The sequence below is a fragment of the Triticum aestivum genome, chromosome 1A (genome assembly GCF_018294505.1).
Source record: "Triticum aestivum cultivar Chinese Spring chromosome 1A, IWGSC CS RefSeq v2.1, whole genome shotgun sequence".
Lineage (NCBI taxonomy): Eukaryota > Viridiplantae > Streptophyta > Magnoliopsida > Poales > Poaceae > Triticum > Triticum aestivum.
The window spans coordinates 533,537,237-533,554,803 of record NC_057794.1 but is presented as its reverse complement, the minus strand read 5'-3'; the positions used below and the strand labels follow the sequence as shown (position 1 = coordinate 533,554,803).

The 17,567-nt window shown below is 47.2% G+C and overlaps 2 protein-coding genes across 3 annotated transcripts; one reads left to right on the top strand and one right to left on the bottom strand.

The window, feature by feature from the left end:
• Window positions 1-598: 598 nt before the first annotated feature.
• Window positions 599-3,458, top strand: LOC123179107 (auxin-responsive protein IAA18). Of its 2 annotated transcripts, none has more exons than XM_044591534.1 (7): window positions 599-978; window positions 1,133-1,440; window positions 1,571-1,643; window positions 2,142-2,407; window positions 2,534-2,681; window positions 2,789-2,852; window positions 3,135-3,458. In XM_044591534.1, exons 1-7 carry the CDS (start codon window positions 617-619, stop codon window positions 3,168-3,170), a joined length of 1,257 nt encoding a protein of 418 aa, XP_044447469.1. In that variant the 5' UTR covers window positions 599-616; the 3' UTR covers window positions 3,171-3,458. The 2 variants fall into 2 exon arrangements, with proteins under 2 accessions (XP_044447469.1, XP_044447477.1); XM_044591542.1 differs by having other exon boundaries at window positions 689-978; window positions 1,128-1,440.
• A 7,023-nt stretch (window positions 3,459-10,481) lies between these two features.
• LOC123043456 (ABC transporter A family member 8-like) lies at window positions 10,482-15,740 on the bottom strand. The gene is made up of 18 exons (XM_044465935.1): window positions 15,639-15,740; window positions 15,216-15,540; window positions 15,021-15,130; window positions 14,794-14,938; window positions 14,518-14,637; window positions 14,205-14,329; window positions 13,870-14,031; window positions 13,473-13,635; window positions 13,214-13,339; window positions 13,033-13,116; window positions 12,592-12,935; window positions 12,307-12,507; window positions 11,982-12,091; window positions 11,801-11,885; window positions 11,551-11,679; window positions 11,353-11,458; window positions 11,110-11,198; window positions 10,482-10,924 (listed from the first exon to the last, which is right to left on the bottom strand). The coding sequence occupies exons 1-18, from the start codon at window positions 15,738-15,740 to the stop codon at window positions 10,625-10,627; spliced, it is 2,826 nt and encodes a 941-aa protein (XP_044321870.1). The 3' UTR covers window positions 10,482-10,624.
• Window positions 15,741-17,567: the final 1,827 nt, after the last annotated feature.

Sequence of the window (17,567 nt, the reverse complement as noted above, 5' to 3'; positions counted from 1 at the left end):
ATCCGAGCCCATCATCATCAACACCAAAATTCGACAGTTTGTTAATTTGTTTTCAGGCACGGCGGCTGATTTTAATCCCGGCCTCTCTCCATCTTGCATCCACCGCAGGTCCACTTGCAATCATCAGTGGCAGACTGAACCGCTTCTTCAAGATAAACTTAGGCATCTTCCAAAAGGAAAAAAGAGCAGTAATCAAAGAGGAAACGTGATCGATCGTGTTCCCAAAGAAAAGAAAAGAAAAGAAAAGAGGACGGAGCGGATTCTCCCAGCGCCGACGCCGACGCCGGGGTTGGCCGCTTCTCAGAAGAAAACATGGCTTAGGCCATCGCATCGTCTGTGGACCAACATCACCATGAGTCCATCACCCGACAGCAACAGCTTGGACACGCGCCGATAATAATAAGCCAATAAACAAGCGCATCCATCACATCACACATTACATCAAATCGCATGCCATCCCCTACCCCACTGAATCGCCCGGATAGGCGTGCCCAGCTCTCACCTGCCCCCCATCCACCCGGTTTCACACACAAGCACGCAGAGCACAGAGCAGAGGCACAGCAAACACACGCACGCAACGCAAGAGAAAAAACAAAGATAAAGAAGGCAAAACGGAATGCATCTATCACATGCTTGCAGAGAACAACATGTAGCTTGCGAGGCAAACAAATATACACGTACAGTACATATCAAGAATACTGTAGTGCCGCCGTGGCATGATAGAAAGAAGAGAGCTACTGTATATAATAGGGGCCGCCCTTGCCCTGTACAAGGGGCATCACCATTCACCACACCAGCACTAGCACAAAAGGGCGGAAAGGGCACCGGCCAGCTCGAGCAACCACAACGAGCCGCCGACGCCGACGCCGTGCGTGGTCTCGCCATTACTTCCTCGAGCTCTCCATCCCGGCCGCGGCCAGGACTCCTCCGGTTGCAGCCCTGCTGCAGCTGTCCGACCCCCGTCTCCGGTGCGGCACGGTGAGTTCTTCTTGCCCCGTGAAATCCTCCTCCTGCTACACATGAAAAGTTGCCAGGTTGAGCAGTTCACCCATGAAATTACTCTTCCTGCTTTCTCTGTTCCACACCACAACACGTTTGTTTGTTCGTCTGACGCTTTCCTCTCACAGTCTAGATCCAGTCCAATGGAACAAGGCACCCCTCCCCGGCTGCTGAACCTCATCCCGGATGACAAGGGGTGGCAGGCGAGGGAAGCTCAAGCAGGCCACCGAGGAACAAGGCCACCATTCGACGCCGAGCACGAGCACGAGCGCGAGGAGGACAAGGAGCTGGACCTCAAGCTCGGCCTCCCCGGAGTCCAGCACCAAGGAGAGAGCTGCTCGGCGGTCTCCCTGGCGCGCTTCGCCACGCATTCATGCCTCACCAGCACCACCACCGGCGCCAAGAGAGGCTTCTTCGACGCCGTTGGGGCCAAACCACAAGGTACTGTACATACATACATCACGCCAAGTGATGAAGACATGTGGCTTTTCTTTTGTAGTACGTACACTTCAGTTGAGCTTGCGTTGTTCTTCCTTTTTTTTTATATGTTTCTTCTCTTCTGTGTCTGAAGGTTATGATCGGAGGCAGCAAGAGGACAGGGAAGGACGTGCACCTGTGCACAGCAGTAGAGACCCCCCGGGGAGGTACGCCGATCGATGGACTGAACCTATAATTGTTCATGCTTGTCATCATGTATGCATGGGTGGCTACATATTTGATATATCGTGAAAATTTTACTTCTATGGGGTCTTCGATTTTTCGGTTCTGGGTTCCTGTTTACCGAACCAGAGGAAATACAATCAAAATTTGGGGCACGGAGTTTGGCTCGTCCCTTTGAGTTAGAATGAGAGCATAGTAGACAATGTCGCCACTTGAAGAAGTAACCTTTACTTTATCCATTTAAAACTAGTGTTACTTTGCTAAAAGTAGGTTGTCTTTTAATCAACTTTGCAGTTACTTTATGTCACTAGTTGTAATTTTACTATGGCTTTGGGGGGGGGGGGGGGGGGGGGGGGGGGGTGAAAGCAGGGCAACAGTGTACTACTGTTCGAATGATGACCATTGTAAAAAAAGCATTTGCATATAAACTCACCTGGCCTGTAAAGAAAATAGAAACTAAACGCTGCTGTAATGTGATGCAGAGCTGCTGTTGTTCCGGTAGTCGGCTGGCCTCCAGTCCGATCCTTCAGGAGAAACCTCACAAATGGAACTTCATCTAAGCAACAATCCCCTGAGCGACAAAACGTCGAGGCCACCGACAGAGCGAAGCCGGTCTGCAAGAAGAAACCGCTCATCAAGATCAACATGGATGGAATACCTATTGGAAGAAAAGTAGACCTCGCATCATGTGACAACTACCATAAGCTGTCGAGTGCCGTCGAAGAGTTGTTCCGAGGCTTTCTTGAAGGTACAACAAATTTGAATTAATAACTAGCCCAGAATAAACAAAAACTGCAAATCATTTTGAGTAGTCAGATAATGGTATCTTACAAAAAAGGCATGAATTTTCCTCTGCACTTGGTTGTTTCTGCAGCCCAGCAGGATTTATCTTGTGATGAAAGCGGAGTGCGAGGAGCAGAAGAGAAATTATTTTCAGGGTTGCTGGATGGAACCGGTGAATACGCTCTAGTGTACGAAGATGACGAAGGGGACAGGATGCTGGTCGGGGACATACCATGGAGGTTTGTTCTTCTAACTGAGCTATTGTCAAAGTTATTTCACAAATTTATCGGAGAAGATCAACCCAAGAACATACGTTGCCTAATGAAATGCTCTTAACTCTCTGCAGTGTGTTTGTTTCGACTGCGAAGAGACTGAGGGTCATGAGGAGGTCAGAGCTTCCCCAACGCATGGTAAGTGTAGTGCCACCGGCTACTCTGCCTGTTGTGTGGGCTTTATTAATTTAAAGCCGGACGCTTTATTAATTTAAAGCCGGACGCTTCTAGCGTCTTTGTTCTAAAAAAAAGTGTAGTGCCACCTCAACTTGTCTGGTTTTCATTTTGGGCATTTACAGGACTGCTAGTCACCGGTTATATATAGATCAAACCGATAAGTTTTATATCTTCTTTAAAACCATGCTACACTTCATTTCCTCAAACCCAGATTTCACTCATTTCCTTCAATTCTCTTTTCAGACTGGAGCTAACTCAACGAAAGTAGCAGATTGCTGAAAATGAGGGTGCATGCATTTCCATGGCACAGACCGCAGTTCATCACATTTTTGGAGATCGCCCGTCTTTAGCTCACAGTGATGAATCTAAAAAGGAGGAAAAAAACATCTCGTAGTTGCAGCTACAGTGGGCACACTGCATATCTTGTAAATTACCCTACTCTTTGTTTGAATGTAGTGTTGGTCATTGCAATAGTACATGTTGCAGTAATTGCCTTTGGCTCCTAGGTGCATATGCACCCATTGTCGAAATCCAAATTCCGAGAAGTTAAAAAATTCGAAACAAAAATCCCGCGTGTATATCCGGACATTTTATGTGCGTTCATAAGGTTTCAGTGAAAAACGACGTTTTTTGTGGCTTGTGTAAAAAAGATAAAGAAATGCCTCGTGAATAGTTAGAATGAAGCATCAGAAATTATCTTTTTTACACAAGCCACAAAAAACGTTGTTTTTCACCGAAACCTTGTGAACGCACATAAAATGTCCGGATATACACGCGGGATTTTTGTTTCGAATTTTTCAACTTCTAGGAATTTGGATTTCGACAATGGGTGCATATGCACCTAGGAGCCAAAACGCCACTCTTAGGTTTATTAAAAAGCGTCGCGCCGAAAGTGCCGTGTTCGACGTGTTGCGACCGTTCCCTACTTAACTTCACTCAGTGCATGATGCAAACCTAATGATTAAGATCAGAGTGGTGCACGACTTATCGAGTTGTTAGCCGCTGTGAACACAAAAGGGCAATGTTCTGCTGGTGGCTCGTCAATTATGGAGGCTCGAGCAGGAACATCCCGTGGAATTTCCTACTGTCAGTGTTAGGGTGTCAACTGTCAAGTTATCCACTTCCTGATCTATAGTAACCGCTCCCTTATCACAAGAAACTACCCATCGATATGCCTACATACGGCTCACTTGCTCTGTGGGGGTGTTGGGTACCAAATCACCATCTTGTCATACAAGTTGCCTCGCTGGGACAAAACTAACCACATACTACTAACTTTTCGTCGTGGTTAGCTTTACGGGTTATCGATAAAATCGACAATGTGTTTGTTATCCTTGGTTCCTTGCACACTGACCATGCCCCCATTGCTTTCTCCGACAACAATAGTTGCCAAACATGGCGAGATAGATGAGGCCTTTCTGGGGAATGCGCATAATACGAGTTGCTCTCAAAAGGCACAAAAATGGCATCGATCCACTCCATGATTGAAACAACGCATGGGCTTCAGCTTAACACTCTACTGCAACTTATGGACAGAATAAATTCATTCCAACGGTTTTTATGGTTTATTTTCCGCATCATTTGGTTGCAACATGGAAGTGAAACACCGGACTATTTAATTACAATCATCAGAATATAAATGAGCAAAATATTTGAGCAAGAATATGATTTAAAGAAAATTATATTTTTTCATCCCTCAGCTTTTGGCAGAGTCTACATTTGGTCCCTCAACTTCGAAACAGGACAACTTGCACCTTCAACTACTAAAACCGGACAAGGTTCGTCCCATGTATGCCTGTCAAACTGAAATTCAGACTGACAAACCCCCCCATGTATGCCTGTCATAAGATTTATAATGAGAGGCTCCATCTGCAGACAATCAAGACCCCTGACCATGACTCTGAGCAGCATACATACATAAGACAATAAACAGGAAAAGGAGAAAAAATAAATCCATCCATGGCTGCTGCAATGCTTCCAACCTTGGAATTGGGGACAGAGGAGAGGTCGTTGTCGTTGTCAATGGACCACCCCTGAATGAATCCCGAACGGCGGGAAAAAAAGCAGAGGAGATGGGGGCGGATTACGAAAGAATCTCCAGTCTAGTCTCAAACATCTGTGTGCCCCCATGTTGTGTCGTGTGCTCATTTGCTGCCGGTGCATATTTTAGTTGCTGGGCTAAAAGCGGCTGAATTTCTTATGCAGGAGCATGCACCGGAGAAGGTGAAAGCAACGGGAGTGCCCGGAAAAATTGAGCTTGTCCACGTATAACTTTCTATCAGTTTATTGCCTTCCAGAAAGCAGCTTGCCAATCAAAAAAGATAATTTGTACTGTGACCTGAGAGTGGATTGGGATGATGCTATGTGTCCATCTCTGAGTGTACCAGTGGTGGAGACATATCATAAGCGGAAGGATGTGTGGTTCAGTGTGGAGATGCGCATATAATTGAGGCAAGAACCAAGATTCGTTGAACGTTGCAACAGGGATATAGAGAGATGGCTCAGGCATCAGGCCTCGAAGGACTGATGGGTTCAAGCTTTTCTGCAGCTGCTCTCTTATGATGCAGATCCTGCCTATGGCCAACTCTAACGCACGACCGTAAACGGACGTCCGATGTGTCCGGATTATATCCGTTTGGGTCGGCAAAACAAACACAAGCGTCCGTTTGGGGTTGTCCGCCCGTCGGTGTGCCCAACCGGCCGCCGTATTTCAAATATTTGTTCGCATTATGAACTTAAATATAAATAAAAAAAGGACATTCAAAATGATATATTGCAGTAGCTTAAAAAATCCATAAAGTCACGTCCGAACATTGAAATTGAACTGAAAATAAAACAAGCATCAAAACTAGAAACCCTAGATGGGGCCGTCACCGTCGCGCTGGCCGTCTTGAGTCGCCACCGTTCTCGTCGTCTTCGTCCATGGTGAGGTCGGCGTACGGTGGTGGCTGCCAAAGATGGTATGGCGGCCCCTGCGGCGACTATCAAAGACGAGTGGGCGGCGCCTGCTATGGTTGTGGTGAGGCTGGTGACCACGGCTCTGCGCCCATCCACGAGGCCGGTGGTGAAGGTGGGCTCCATGGCACCATGGATGTACATGTCCACGTCCACGACTGCCCCACCAACGCCGGGTTCCAGGGCGTGGTGGGAGGCTCCTCAACCACCTCCTCCTTCACCTCCAGCTCGGGTATGACGACGTCGCCGGTGGCCGACAATGCCATCACGCCGAGGCCCTCCTACTGGGGTAGTCATGCTCCCTCATGGAGTCCTCAAGCACCCTCCTAACCAGCTCCACCTCCTCTTCGGCGGTCATGGTGGGAGCTCGTGGTGGCATGGACGGCGAGTTGGAGGGCGTGGGAGAGCACGTACGCACCCGCGCACGACTTCGTGGCCGGGGTGGGCTAGGAGCACACGCACGACTAGCAAAGCGCGCCCGTGGCGATCTTGGAGCACGACCGGCAAAAAACATTTGCCGACGTAGGTCGTGCTCGTCCCGAAATCATGTGTCCCACATAGGGGAATCGACGGCATAACTTGAACTGTTCAGAAGGTCCAGAGGAAGGCAGGCGCTCCGGCAGTTGATCTCCAGCAGACGGACGCGACCGCTTGCCAGGACAGGCAGCACGGGCACCGAATCTGGGCTGAGATGCCAGCCATTCAGGAGATGAGCGTTGCTCCACGACAGCGGCATGGCCGTGTCCCTGTAGCGCTTGCATATCTCGGTCTTGATGTACGGCCGCATGCATAGTGGGGCCACCGGCAAGGGAAGGGAGAAGACGGGTGACAAGGTGGAGTGGGCGGCGGCGCTCTCGATGATGCGGAGGAGGACCCTGCTTCGTGTCGTGCTTTTCCTTCTTGCCGGGGATCCACTTCCACATTCCTATGGCGGCCGACAGGAGTGAGGGTGGCAGTCGGGAGCTAGGGTTTGGTCGTCGTGTCCGTGCGCGAGGAGGCAGTGGATGGATGGAAGTGAAGTGTGTGGAAGTGGACTGTCGGTCCACGGCTTCCACATTAAAAAGGAACGGTGGGGAGGGTTGGGCGGCTATCTTGTGGACCCCGCCAGGCGTGCTGATTAAATGTGGCCGGTGGGAAAGTGTTGCATGGCCGACAGGCGGGAGCGGACGACAAGACGACGCGCACGTGTCCGTCCAGTGTCTGTGCGGACACATATGGGCATCTCCATTGCTGGGCGCTTAGGCCAGGCGCCAGGTTCGTAATCCTGGCAGATTAGCGGTTGCCGGGTGTAATCCTAGTGTCAACCCTGGCATCGACGCCAAACCACGCACCCGACGCTTGGTCATTTTCCTTCCAGCACTTAGCGTCTGCGTTGTTTAGTTAATTAGCGTCTAGCGTTGAGGGATGTGGCGCTTAGGTGTGTTTCAGATATGTATTTATTTATTATTTTTTCCATAAGCGCCTATGTAAGCTTCTAGCATTGTAGATGCCCTAACCGGTCCAAATTTGCGTCGGATTTGGGTCAAGCCGAATATGAGTTGGGTAGAATTTGCGGTTGCTCTCGAGCGCTGGACCGTGAATTTTATCCGTTTCGATCTAAACAGACTGAGTCGGATGAAATGAGGCCATGCGTTGGAGTTGGCCTAACAGAGTACAACCAGAACACAAAGGTTGCACATGATCTTGCAGAAAAAGGCCGCCACAGCATCAGAAAATATATGTATGGTCTCAAGCCAGGTGTGGAGCATGCATGTAGCTGTCTTGAAAGATTGTTCATCGAAACATATCAAGATATCTTATCAAACTATAGAAAGATGGAATAAAACCTATGTATCCTGAGATTAATACTCCCTCCATAAAGAAATATAAGAGCGTTTAGATTACTAAAATAATGATCTTAACGCTTTTATATTTGTTTACAGAGGAAGTACGAGATATGAATCGTAGCAATAGGCATGGCAAATGGATTAACACATAACGGCAAGGAAACCAACTTCCATTCTTTTGCAGCATGGTAAGAAAATGATATGGCGCTAAGCACCCCTGCACTGGAAATACGTACACAGCTTTGACAAATCTGACGTCATAAATTGCATCAATGAGCAGCAACCACGGCCCCTGGGTCATCACCATCAGTCCTCACGCTACGCTGCCTGGTGGCGCACCGCGACTCAGCCGCCCGCTCCGACGGCGGGAGGTGACCACCCAGACCGGCAGACCGGTCGCGATGGCGGAGTTAGGCAAGTGTTGCACGATGTGACTTCGGCGGCCCGACCGCCGGCACGAGGTAACAGCCGTCGGAGCATTTAAAATGTTAATCTTTTATTTGACAACTACTAATCAGGCATTTAAAAAAATGTTAAAATGTGCATAGTAAAAATGTTAAACATGCATATACAAATAAGTAGAATGAAATTGAAAAGAAACAAAGAAAACCAAAAAATGAAAACCGAAGAAGAAACAAAATAAACCAAAGAAAAAATGAAAATGAAAAATAAAACCGAGGAAACAAATGAAAAAAAATGAAAAGGAAAAAAATGGAGAAGAAAGGAAACAAAAGAAAAAGGGAAAAAAACCTGAATAAAAGTGAATAAAACATAATAGAAACAAAAATACCTAGAAAAACCTATGAAATGCTAGCGTGTTTCCTATCAAGTACATCGCGCCTTGGAATCCGTCACGAAACACATGCTACCCCAGTGGCTAGCAATGTAGGAGTAGACGCTCATGCCTCCTTTGGTTTAGAGGAATCTTGTAGGAATTTCATAGGATAGGATTTCTATAGAAAAAATTCCTTTAGAGCCCTTTGGTTTATAGGAATGAAATCCTATTTTTATGGAGGAATTCTTCCTATCCTCCACATTTTATAAGAAAATAAACATTATTCTAGATTCAATGGAAAAAAATCCTATGATGTGAATCAAAGAGCATCTCCTTTCCTATTCGTACTCATAGGATTTGAGATGCATGTCATCTCATTTCCTATGACTTTTCTATTCCTACGATTTTTCTAAGCTATGAACCAAAGGAGGCCTCAACCTGTGATCGGCTCCCCTATTGCTACAGCGCTCCAGTGAGGAGATCCTTCCATCTCGCTGAATGCGAGATATAGCGCTCGCGCTTTGTCGCGGCCTCGCGGGCATCCCGTCGAACAGCAGTGGTGGGCTATGTTCTGTGCATGGCCAGGGCCAGGGGCCTGAACTGGTCCGGCCCAGGAGCACCTTTCAGGGTACCAGCATTTTTTCCTTTTATCCAGCGGGAGGCGTGCTTTTTTAAAAAAAATATCTTTTTACTTATATTTCAAAAAAATCTGTGTAGTATATATGGAAGAAATTAATTTACTTTTTTTAAATTTTCATGGAATGTAAAAGTTTATTCATGCGGCTTTTAAAAACTGTTCGTATAATTAAAAATAAATTCGTGGAATTTTAAAAATATTCACATGTTTAAAATGTGTTCATCTTTTTTTTGAAATGTTCATAAAACTCTGAAAAGAAAATTAAAATGATCATATCATTCAGAAAATTATGACATCTAAAAATGGTTCTCATGTTTAAATGAATATCCATGAAATGTAAAAATGTGTTCGTGCAATTTTTTAAAATGATAATAAGGTATAATAAATCTTTGTGCCGTTTAGAAAATGTTCACACGTTATAAATGTGCAGTCTCAGTGATTTCTCAATTTCTCATGCCAAAACTTTAGTACGTGTGCATGTGCAAGCGCCAGACTCCCCTAGACTCAAACTGCTGGAAGGAGGCGTCGGCAGTCGTGGATTGTCGTCCTTCCCGTTGGGTGCTGGCAGGGACGGTAGTCGTGCCCGACGATCTGCCTCAGCGGCTGCCAATGCCCTACTAGTAAAAGTGGATGATTTGAACCGGCACACCGTCTCGGACGCGGTCCATTCAGGGTGATAGGAGGAGGCAAGAGGGGAAGCATTTTGCCACTGGTTAAGAGCCAGTTAAATTTTAGTGTATAATTATTTGAACTAGGACATAGGGATAGTTCAACTCTAATGTCAGAAAATTGAACTAGGACAAGAGCTGTTAGCACAAATGATGTTCAGGAGGAAGGGCACGACACTGCCTAAATCCGAGTTTGGGGCATTCCGGTGTCCCGCACCGTCCTCACAAGTGACAACTAATGGTTAATCTAAATCGGACAACAACACCAGGCGCCGCCACTAGCTTCGCAGTTCTCGCCTGTGGAAACTGATTATACCAAGGGGAAGGACACGATCAATGTTGTGCATCACCCTTCGCGATGCATACACTAACAGTCCGATGCGGGAATGACCATGTCCCTGCAAGAGCACAAAGGAACCATCGACTGCTCCAGATTGCCGACTGGTTGATCATCGCCCATCATCACCGTTGTCGCTGGATCATAAGGTCAAAGCCCTTTCAGAGACCGTTGGGCCCACAATGCCGCAACCTAGAGGCAGTGCCGACATATTGGCCAGATCCACGGCACCACCCGCCCTTGCGCATGGGCTCGGTTACTTCAGTTTACTGAATTTCAGACGGTTTTGAGGGTCACGGGAAAATTTAGGTGTGTGATGTCAGAGAATTTCGAATCTTCCATGACACCGATCATTTCCCGGATTAGAACGTTGATGAAACTTTGGCTATGGCACCAGTTCAAGTGTGTGTAGTCAAGCAGTTCAGGAGTTCAGTTCATTTCTAACCTAACAATCAACAAATCGCCCTAAAATCGCAAATTTGTACACATTTCAGATCTCCACCCTAAGCTGGCTAGTTAGCCGCCGCCGCTAGGACTACGAGAGGACATCGAAGGCGCGGGCGTCCTTGGCGACCCGGATGAAGACGTCCTCCAGCGTGGTGTCCGCCACGCCCCACCCATGCACGGGGAACATGGCCCTCGCCGCCTCCACCGCGCCGAACACGCCGTCCAGCCTCACCTCCCGCTTCGGCAGCTCGAACTTTTGCGTCCCCGACATGCCGTAGACCTTCACCGCGCTCGGCGACAGCTCGGCGATCAGCCGGGCCACCACCTCCTCGTGCTCTGCCGCCGTCGTTATCGTCAGGACGCGGGTGCCGCCGTATCTTGTCTTCAGCTGCAACATTTTTTGCATTGCCAAATTAATGTATCACCTTCTTAATTTGCAGCAACCAAATGCTTACCAAGACCAAATGTTTTCCTTTCAGGTAAATTTTACTACCAACATCTTTTTCACCAAGACAACTTTGTTGATCAGCAAAGCATAGTACATCAGATTGTTGTTAATTCTGGGGTGCATACCTCCTTGGGTGTTCCAAGGCACTGAAAGTTTCCGCTCACGAAGATGCCGACCCGATCGCACAGCTCCTCGGCCTCTTCCATTGAATGCGCTGAAATGTCACCGTATAGCAAGTCAGTTTAAGTGTAGATTTCTGTTTAGCATCTTTTTTTTAGAAGGAGGGAGGGGATCATCTAGTTGATGTTGGAATGATGGTGAATAACTGGAGGAAAGGCAGGGTGAAAAATAGGAGAGGCACTCATTACTTGTAAGTATGATGGTGCATTCCTTCTTTGCTCGCTTGATGATGTTCCACAGATCGTTCCTGGATATCGTGTCCAATCCGGTGCTCGGTTCGTCCATGTAAACCACCTGATTTATCGCAAACGAAAATGATGGTGGTCATTGCTGAATTGTTTTGAAGATTGCGTGGAAGGGAATGAAGACATGATTGTGGGAAGTACTTTAGGATTGCCGATGAGTGCGATAGCGACACTGAGCCTTCTTTTCATGCCACCACTGTACTTGCTTACAGATTTGTCGCCGAAACCGCAGTGGAAAAGATTCACGCTCTTCAAGGATTCCTCGACTGCCTGGATTAACAGACATGATGATAAAATAAGATGAATTTCTAGTCCTTGCAATAAGAATGTTATGTTAATATTGTACAGTAGTAATCTGCTTATTATTTTCTAGTTCATGGTTTGAAACTACCTTCACTAAAGCAGCACCCGAGAGATTCTTCATTCGACCATAAAACAGTAGATGCTCTCTTCCTGTCAGAGTCTCCCAAAGCAAACTGCATATATTAGTTGGAGAATTTTTTGTTGTCATCCCAACACTGACAAAACCATCTTCAGAAGGAAAATGCAAGACTGGTCACTTGTGATCTTACTCGTGCTGCGGACATACACCGATGCTTGCATATATTTCATTCATATCTTTTCTCAAATCCATTCCATGTATGTAAGCAGTTCCGCAAGTAGGCGCCACTAGTCCAATCATCTGCATATATTGTAGCCATGGCCAGTGTCAACTGTTTTTTATGTTGCACATTTTCGGTGTCTTAACAGAAATTGAGGTACTCACGATTCATGAGAAATTAGTGAGAAATTGGGGTTTTTGTTAATGGCCTCTGACACATGATCACTGTCTAAATTAAATTTATTCCGACAACACACGCATACGGGGTCCCAAACAGACTTTGGACTGTCACTCACCATGTTGATGAAGGATGATTTCCCTGCCCCATTGGGACCAAGCATTCCGAAACACTGCCCTTTGTGCAATGCGAGCGACAACCCTCTCACCGCAAGCTTGTCGGGGTTCCTGTTGTTTCCACGGTACACTTTCTTTAGATTGTGGCAGATGATCATATTCCTAGTGTCCATTTCCTTCAGTAACCGTTTCACCACCTTTTGCTGAAAGTCAAAATTTGAACAACAATTCAGAACTGTCTGCCTGCTAAACAGTTCAGCTATAGCATATATGGATGCTTAACTAACCTCGAGGAAAACATCATCCTTTGCCATATCAGCAAAGACCCTCCTGGATCTTGGATTCGCCCTATATGATGGTGACGAGTGCTTGGTCGACAGAATTCCGAAGAGAAAAATAGGATGCCATGCAGGTCTGTGGTCCAAAAAATATGCCACAAGAAGCAGAAGTATCCATTCTATAGACGTCAGAATCAGAACATCTTTCATCCCGTTGATCGGGTCGTTCAAGTCCCCCCATTGCATTCCAGGCTTCCCCATGTAGCTTCCTGCAGCTGCATACTCTGATAACTCATAAACTCCTCGGTAGAGGGAGAACCCGGGAACAAGCTCCATTATCACTAGCCAAGGCCCTAGTAGACATGTAAAACAATGTTATACTCATTAAGAGTGGTTTGAAATCAGTGACATAATTGGAAATTTTAGGTGAATTGTAGAGAAGTTACTTACTTGGAAAGGTAGTATCCTCAATGAACAACTTCAATAATGCTTCTCCGAGAAGGCCAGAGCCAAAGACATAAATGTAACTTATTACTGCAACACAGAAAAGAAAAGACTGATCCTGATTAGGATATAAAAGGGGGAGGCCACATATTTGAGGAAATTAAATAATAGGCCTGATTTTACTGACCACTAGCAGTCTTGACCGATGAGAAGAATGACGCGAGGAGAAAGGCTAAAACAATTTGCAGGTTGATGTAGATAAAAAAGAACAAAAACTGTATAACATAGCTGTTCAATCTGAATATGTCGAGACCTGCAAAAGAAATCAGAGTTCTCTGTATGATTTATATATAAACTTTTTCGCCCCCAGGCCTGTGCGTGGATTCAGTTGACACATACACCATAACTGAAACTTAAATTTAGTTAAACTGGAGTCAATTTAGTACCTATAAGTGAGCCGAAAACCGCAAAGAAGGTCATGTATGCTCCTGAAAGGGAAAGGAAGTAGGAATACGATATCAGCCAATACGGTCCATCCTTGAGTCCATGCATTTTCATCATTAGTCTTAGGTTCTGCTGCTTCTCATAAACAAGATATGTTAATATTACCTGGAAATAAAAACAACTGAAATCAGTGCGTCGTCAAACACTAAGACATACTCCCTCCGTTCGGAATTACTTGTCTTGGAAATGGATGTATCTAGAACTAAAATACATCTAGATACATCCATTTCTGCGACAAGTAATTCCGAACGGAGGGAGTATATTTCTTGTAGTACTTACTGGAAGGAGTAAATGATTGTAGAAGACGATATATATAATGAATATATATAATGAACTCACTGGAAGGAGGAGTTGAACCGTCCATGTGAAGAAGAGTGCGTCGAGGAGAGTTGTGAGGTCCAGTTTCATTTTGATTGCAGCTTTGGGCATCTCTTTCAGAAATTCTAGGCGCATTTCCGCATTCACTCCTGAAAGAACCTGCTTGAGATATGCAGTGGATGCCTACGGTTCAAATGCATAATAATCAGCACTAAGCGGTAAAGAAACTATGCAGAGGCCGGAGGTAATCCTCCTTTTCTAAAAAAACAATGTACTAGTAAAGAAACTAATTAAGGCGGCTTATTCTTGAGTATGAGCTTGAAAGTAAGCTGCAGGCAGGTTTGTAAGTATAGTACCATATTAACCAACCGTGCAACGCGCAAAACTGTCATGGAATGGTGCCCATTGTCCCTGCTGAAGCTGGAGTTGTACGAAACGTATACGTGGAACAGCCCCTTGCTTGTATCAAGAAAGTCATAACCTGCAAGATTGCACTCCAAAATGAGACATTTTTTACGCAACAAAGAACTACTCCCTTCGTCCCATAATATAAGATCGTATGGCAAGCTAAAACAGCTTGCAAAAACGATCTTATATTATGGGACAGAGGGGGTACATCTGAAATTCTGAACTAAAAGAAAAGTAACATCGAAAGTCGGATCAGGCTACCGGCAAGGAATTCATTTGATCTTCTCCTCTTATTTGCACGTTTATAACCGTTGAACAAACGACGATCTATCACCGATGAACTCGCGCACCACATTGGCAAACCTTGAACACACTCCATCTCTGTCCCATTAATTTCACAAAGAAGAAGAAGAATTAAAAGCTGCTACGTACTGTGCAAAGAATATTCATAAAAGGAAAGGAACAACAACATGCATCATGTATGTAAAACACCTGCATGATATTGTATCAATTATACAGGGAAAAGAAATCTTTTACCGAGTTGGAGCGGCATTCCACCATCAGAGTTTCCTGAAACATTGCGCTTTTGCCACGAACAGTTTGATTGGATCACGTATAAGGTCTCGTTGGGCACGAGGCCGGGCTCGACGAACAGCTCATGCGCGGGCAATGTTCTGGAGCCCTGGATGTATGGATTGACGGATTCAATGCACGTCCTCCCAAAGAAGAATAACAAAGCAATTTTGGCTGATCAAACAACTCACAGGGACTACTTTGGAGAGGTGGTCAAGAGAGGATGAGGAGTTCATAGTTTCAGTCGGCATGAGAAAATAGTCTGAAGGAGAGAGGTCTGGGAACAGCCCCCTTCCAAGGCCTGTCGATGGAGAAAGTTCAGTCAAAACTCAAAACAAACCGCACGTGAGTCATCGTTGGAGAGTACTATTATTTATTTATTTTACTTTGGGAGAGGCCACGGTTGAGTCCGGTGAGGAGCACGGAGACCGGGGCGCAGGACGCGTTGGTGCAGCGCGCAGGGCGGCCGTGCACGAAGGCCGGGACGACGGGCACCTGCACGAGCGCCGGGCACCTGGGCGGCGGGGCCACCTCGCAGCTCATGGCCTGCGTGGGCGTGGAGTGCTGGACGCCGCACTGGCCCCCCTCGCAGCCGCACCGGAACGGGGGCCTGTCCAGCTCGCGGTCGACCACGGCCTGGATGCCGACGAGGAGCGCGCAGAGCAGCACCGGGAACGCGGCGATGGCCGCGTTGGTCCTCCAGTTCCTCCTCTGCAAAAACCAAACGCGCGTCGGTCGTCATTCCGGCCGAAGCGAAGACGACAAGAGAGAATCAATTCAGAGGCAGAAGAAAATCAGTGACGACTCGCCTGGAAGGCGAGGTTCTTGAGGAGGTGGGCATGGAGCTGCCTGCAAAACCTCACGAGGGCACGGCCACGCGTGCGAGTGCGGCCGCCGGGCGCAGACGCCATTGCCGGCGGATCAAGGTTGACTCGCTCGCGGCGGTCGGAAGGAAGCAAGAAGGCAAGCTGCTACTACTAGCTAGCGGCACACGGAGAGCGCGCGCGGGCATATACAATACATATATACTACGAAGCGGATCGACGGAGGAGGGAGGACCTAGGTCAGCGTGGCACCTCGTGGCGCGCGCGCGCGGCAGGGCGTGAGCATCACGCGTGCCGCCGCCGTCCGCGGCGGAGCGCCTCCATGGAACCTGGCACCGCACGCGCTTCCTTGCTCGCTCGCTCGATCTGCGCTGCGCTCGGTTCAACGCTGCACCGCCCACCTTAACTCCGGCCGGGTGTTACGCTCGACGCACACTACTACTACACCGGAGCAGTACGTAACCGGTCTGATCCCGCTCCCCGCCCCCCCCCCCCCCCCCCCCCCGCGCGCGGCCGTTACGTAAGGAGGAGGTGATCGACGACCGACCGGGCTTGGCTTGCTGCATGCACACGTCGATCTCCTTCTCTCCCCAGTCCCCAGGCACAGGGACACTAGCTCACATATACTTATATAGTGTACGCAGCAGAGTTGGATTAGTTTGGGAGTTATCTCCACTTGGTCTGAGATACCAAGAAGACAGTTTTTTTTTTGCAACATAAAAGAGTTTTATTGCTTACTTAAGCAGGCATACAGTCACGATACAACGTGTTCATTAGGAAAACAGGAGTGTAATTAAGCCATAAACATCTTCTCCTAACACTTGTCGCGCTTCGCATATAAATAAACCGCTTCATTAGCTTCTCTACGTACGAATTTCAGCCTAAAACTCTCAAATTGATCAGAAAGCTCCCTGATAACATGATGCATCATCGTTTTCACCGTTGTACAAATATGGCAGCATCGATCACTGTACGGAGGCGTACGTACGTGGGAGTGGCGTCATTGTATGTCCATCCTGGGCTGCTGATTTTGTGCATGGCCGGCCGGCTAGCTTCCCATGACCAACGTACGCGGTTCCCTGGAGTTATCGAACCCCCGTCATTTACGTTACATTACGTACTCCGTATTTTTCTCCAAAAAAAAAACGTACTCCGTATTAAGAGTATACGTAGTATATACTGTTCCATCACCGGATTACGACGTCGATCTCTTCTTCGCGATACGAGTGAAGTGATCAGAGCGTCGTCCGTGTTTCCGGCCGGCCGGTCCAAACAAGGATCGATCGACTTTAATAAAATACTCACATTTTCCCCGGCCGTACGTGATCTGCTTCGGCGTGCATGGCGCGCGCAGCTTCTATGCAATCACGGCTTCAGATCCGCAACATCGCTGAAGGGAACAGAGACGCACGCGATGTGTCTATGCGGATGCCGAGCAAGCAAGTGACGTGCCGTTATGTGAATCCCCACGCAGAATTGCAGGCCTCAACATTTGAGACGCTTGTTTCTCAAGCAAAACAAATGTTTTTTTTTCTCAAATATGCACAAATGTGCGTATCATATATTAAAGAAGATAAGGCAAAGAGTGCCTTCATCGTAGTGGTCAGGCAAATGGGGGTGCCGGACATCGCCCAGGTTGGATCAGCACTTAGAGAAGCACTGGTCCGGGAGGTTAAAATAAAGATGACTCTCGGGAGCGCAACTCCCAAGGAAAAAGTAGGTGGTGGTGAGGCAAATGGTAAACTAAGGTTGGGCTTTGTTGGAGGAGTTTTGTTCAAAGCGAACTGTCAAGAGGTTTCCATAACACCCAACTGCGTAAGGAACGCACAATCAAGGAACATAACACCAGTATGACGGAAACTAGGGCGGCAAGAGTGAAACAAAACACCAGGCATAAGGCCGATCCTTCCATCC

What these genes read in the sequence shown, in the direction of transcription:
- LOC123179107 (XM_044591534.1), top strand. Translation starts at nt 617, where the DNA reads ATGCATCTATCACATGCTTGCAGAGAACAACATGTAGCTTGCGAGGCA. An exon ending in CCCGTCTCCGGTGCGGCACG is followed by an intron (nt 979 to 1,132) that starts GTGAGTTCTTCT and finishes CTCACAGTCTAG; the next exon opens with ATCCAGTCCAATGGAACAAG. An exon ending in GTCGGGGACATACCATGGAG is followed by an intron (nt 2,682 to 2,788) that starts GTTTGTTCTTCT and finishes AACTCTCTGCAG; the next exon opens with TGTGTTTGTTTCGACTGCGA.
- LOC123043456 (XM_044465935.1), bottom strand. Translation starts at nt 15,740, where the DNA reads ATGGCGTCTGCGCCCGGCGGCCGCACTCGCACGCGTGGCCGTGCCCTC. An exon ending in CGGTTCAACTCCTCCTTCCA is followed by an intron (nt 13,636 to 13,869) that starts GTGAGTTCATTA and finishes TTTTATTTCCAG; the next exon opens with GTAATATTAACATATCTTGT. An exon ending in ATGCACCATCATACTTACAA is followed by an intron (nt 11,199 to 11,352) that starts GTAATGAGTGCC and finishes GTGACATTTCAG; the next exon opens with CGCATTCAATGGAAGAGGCC.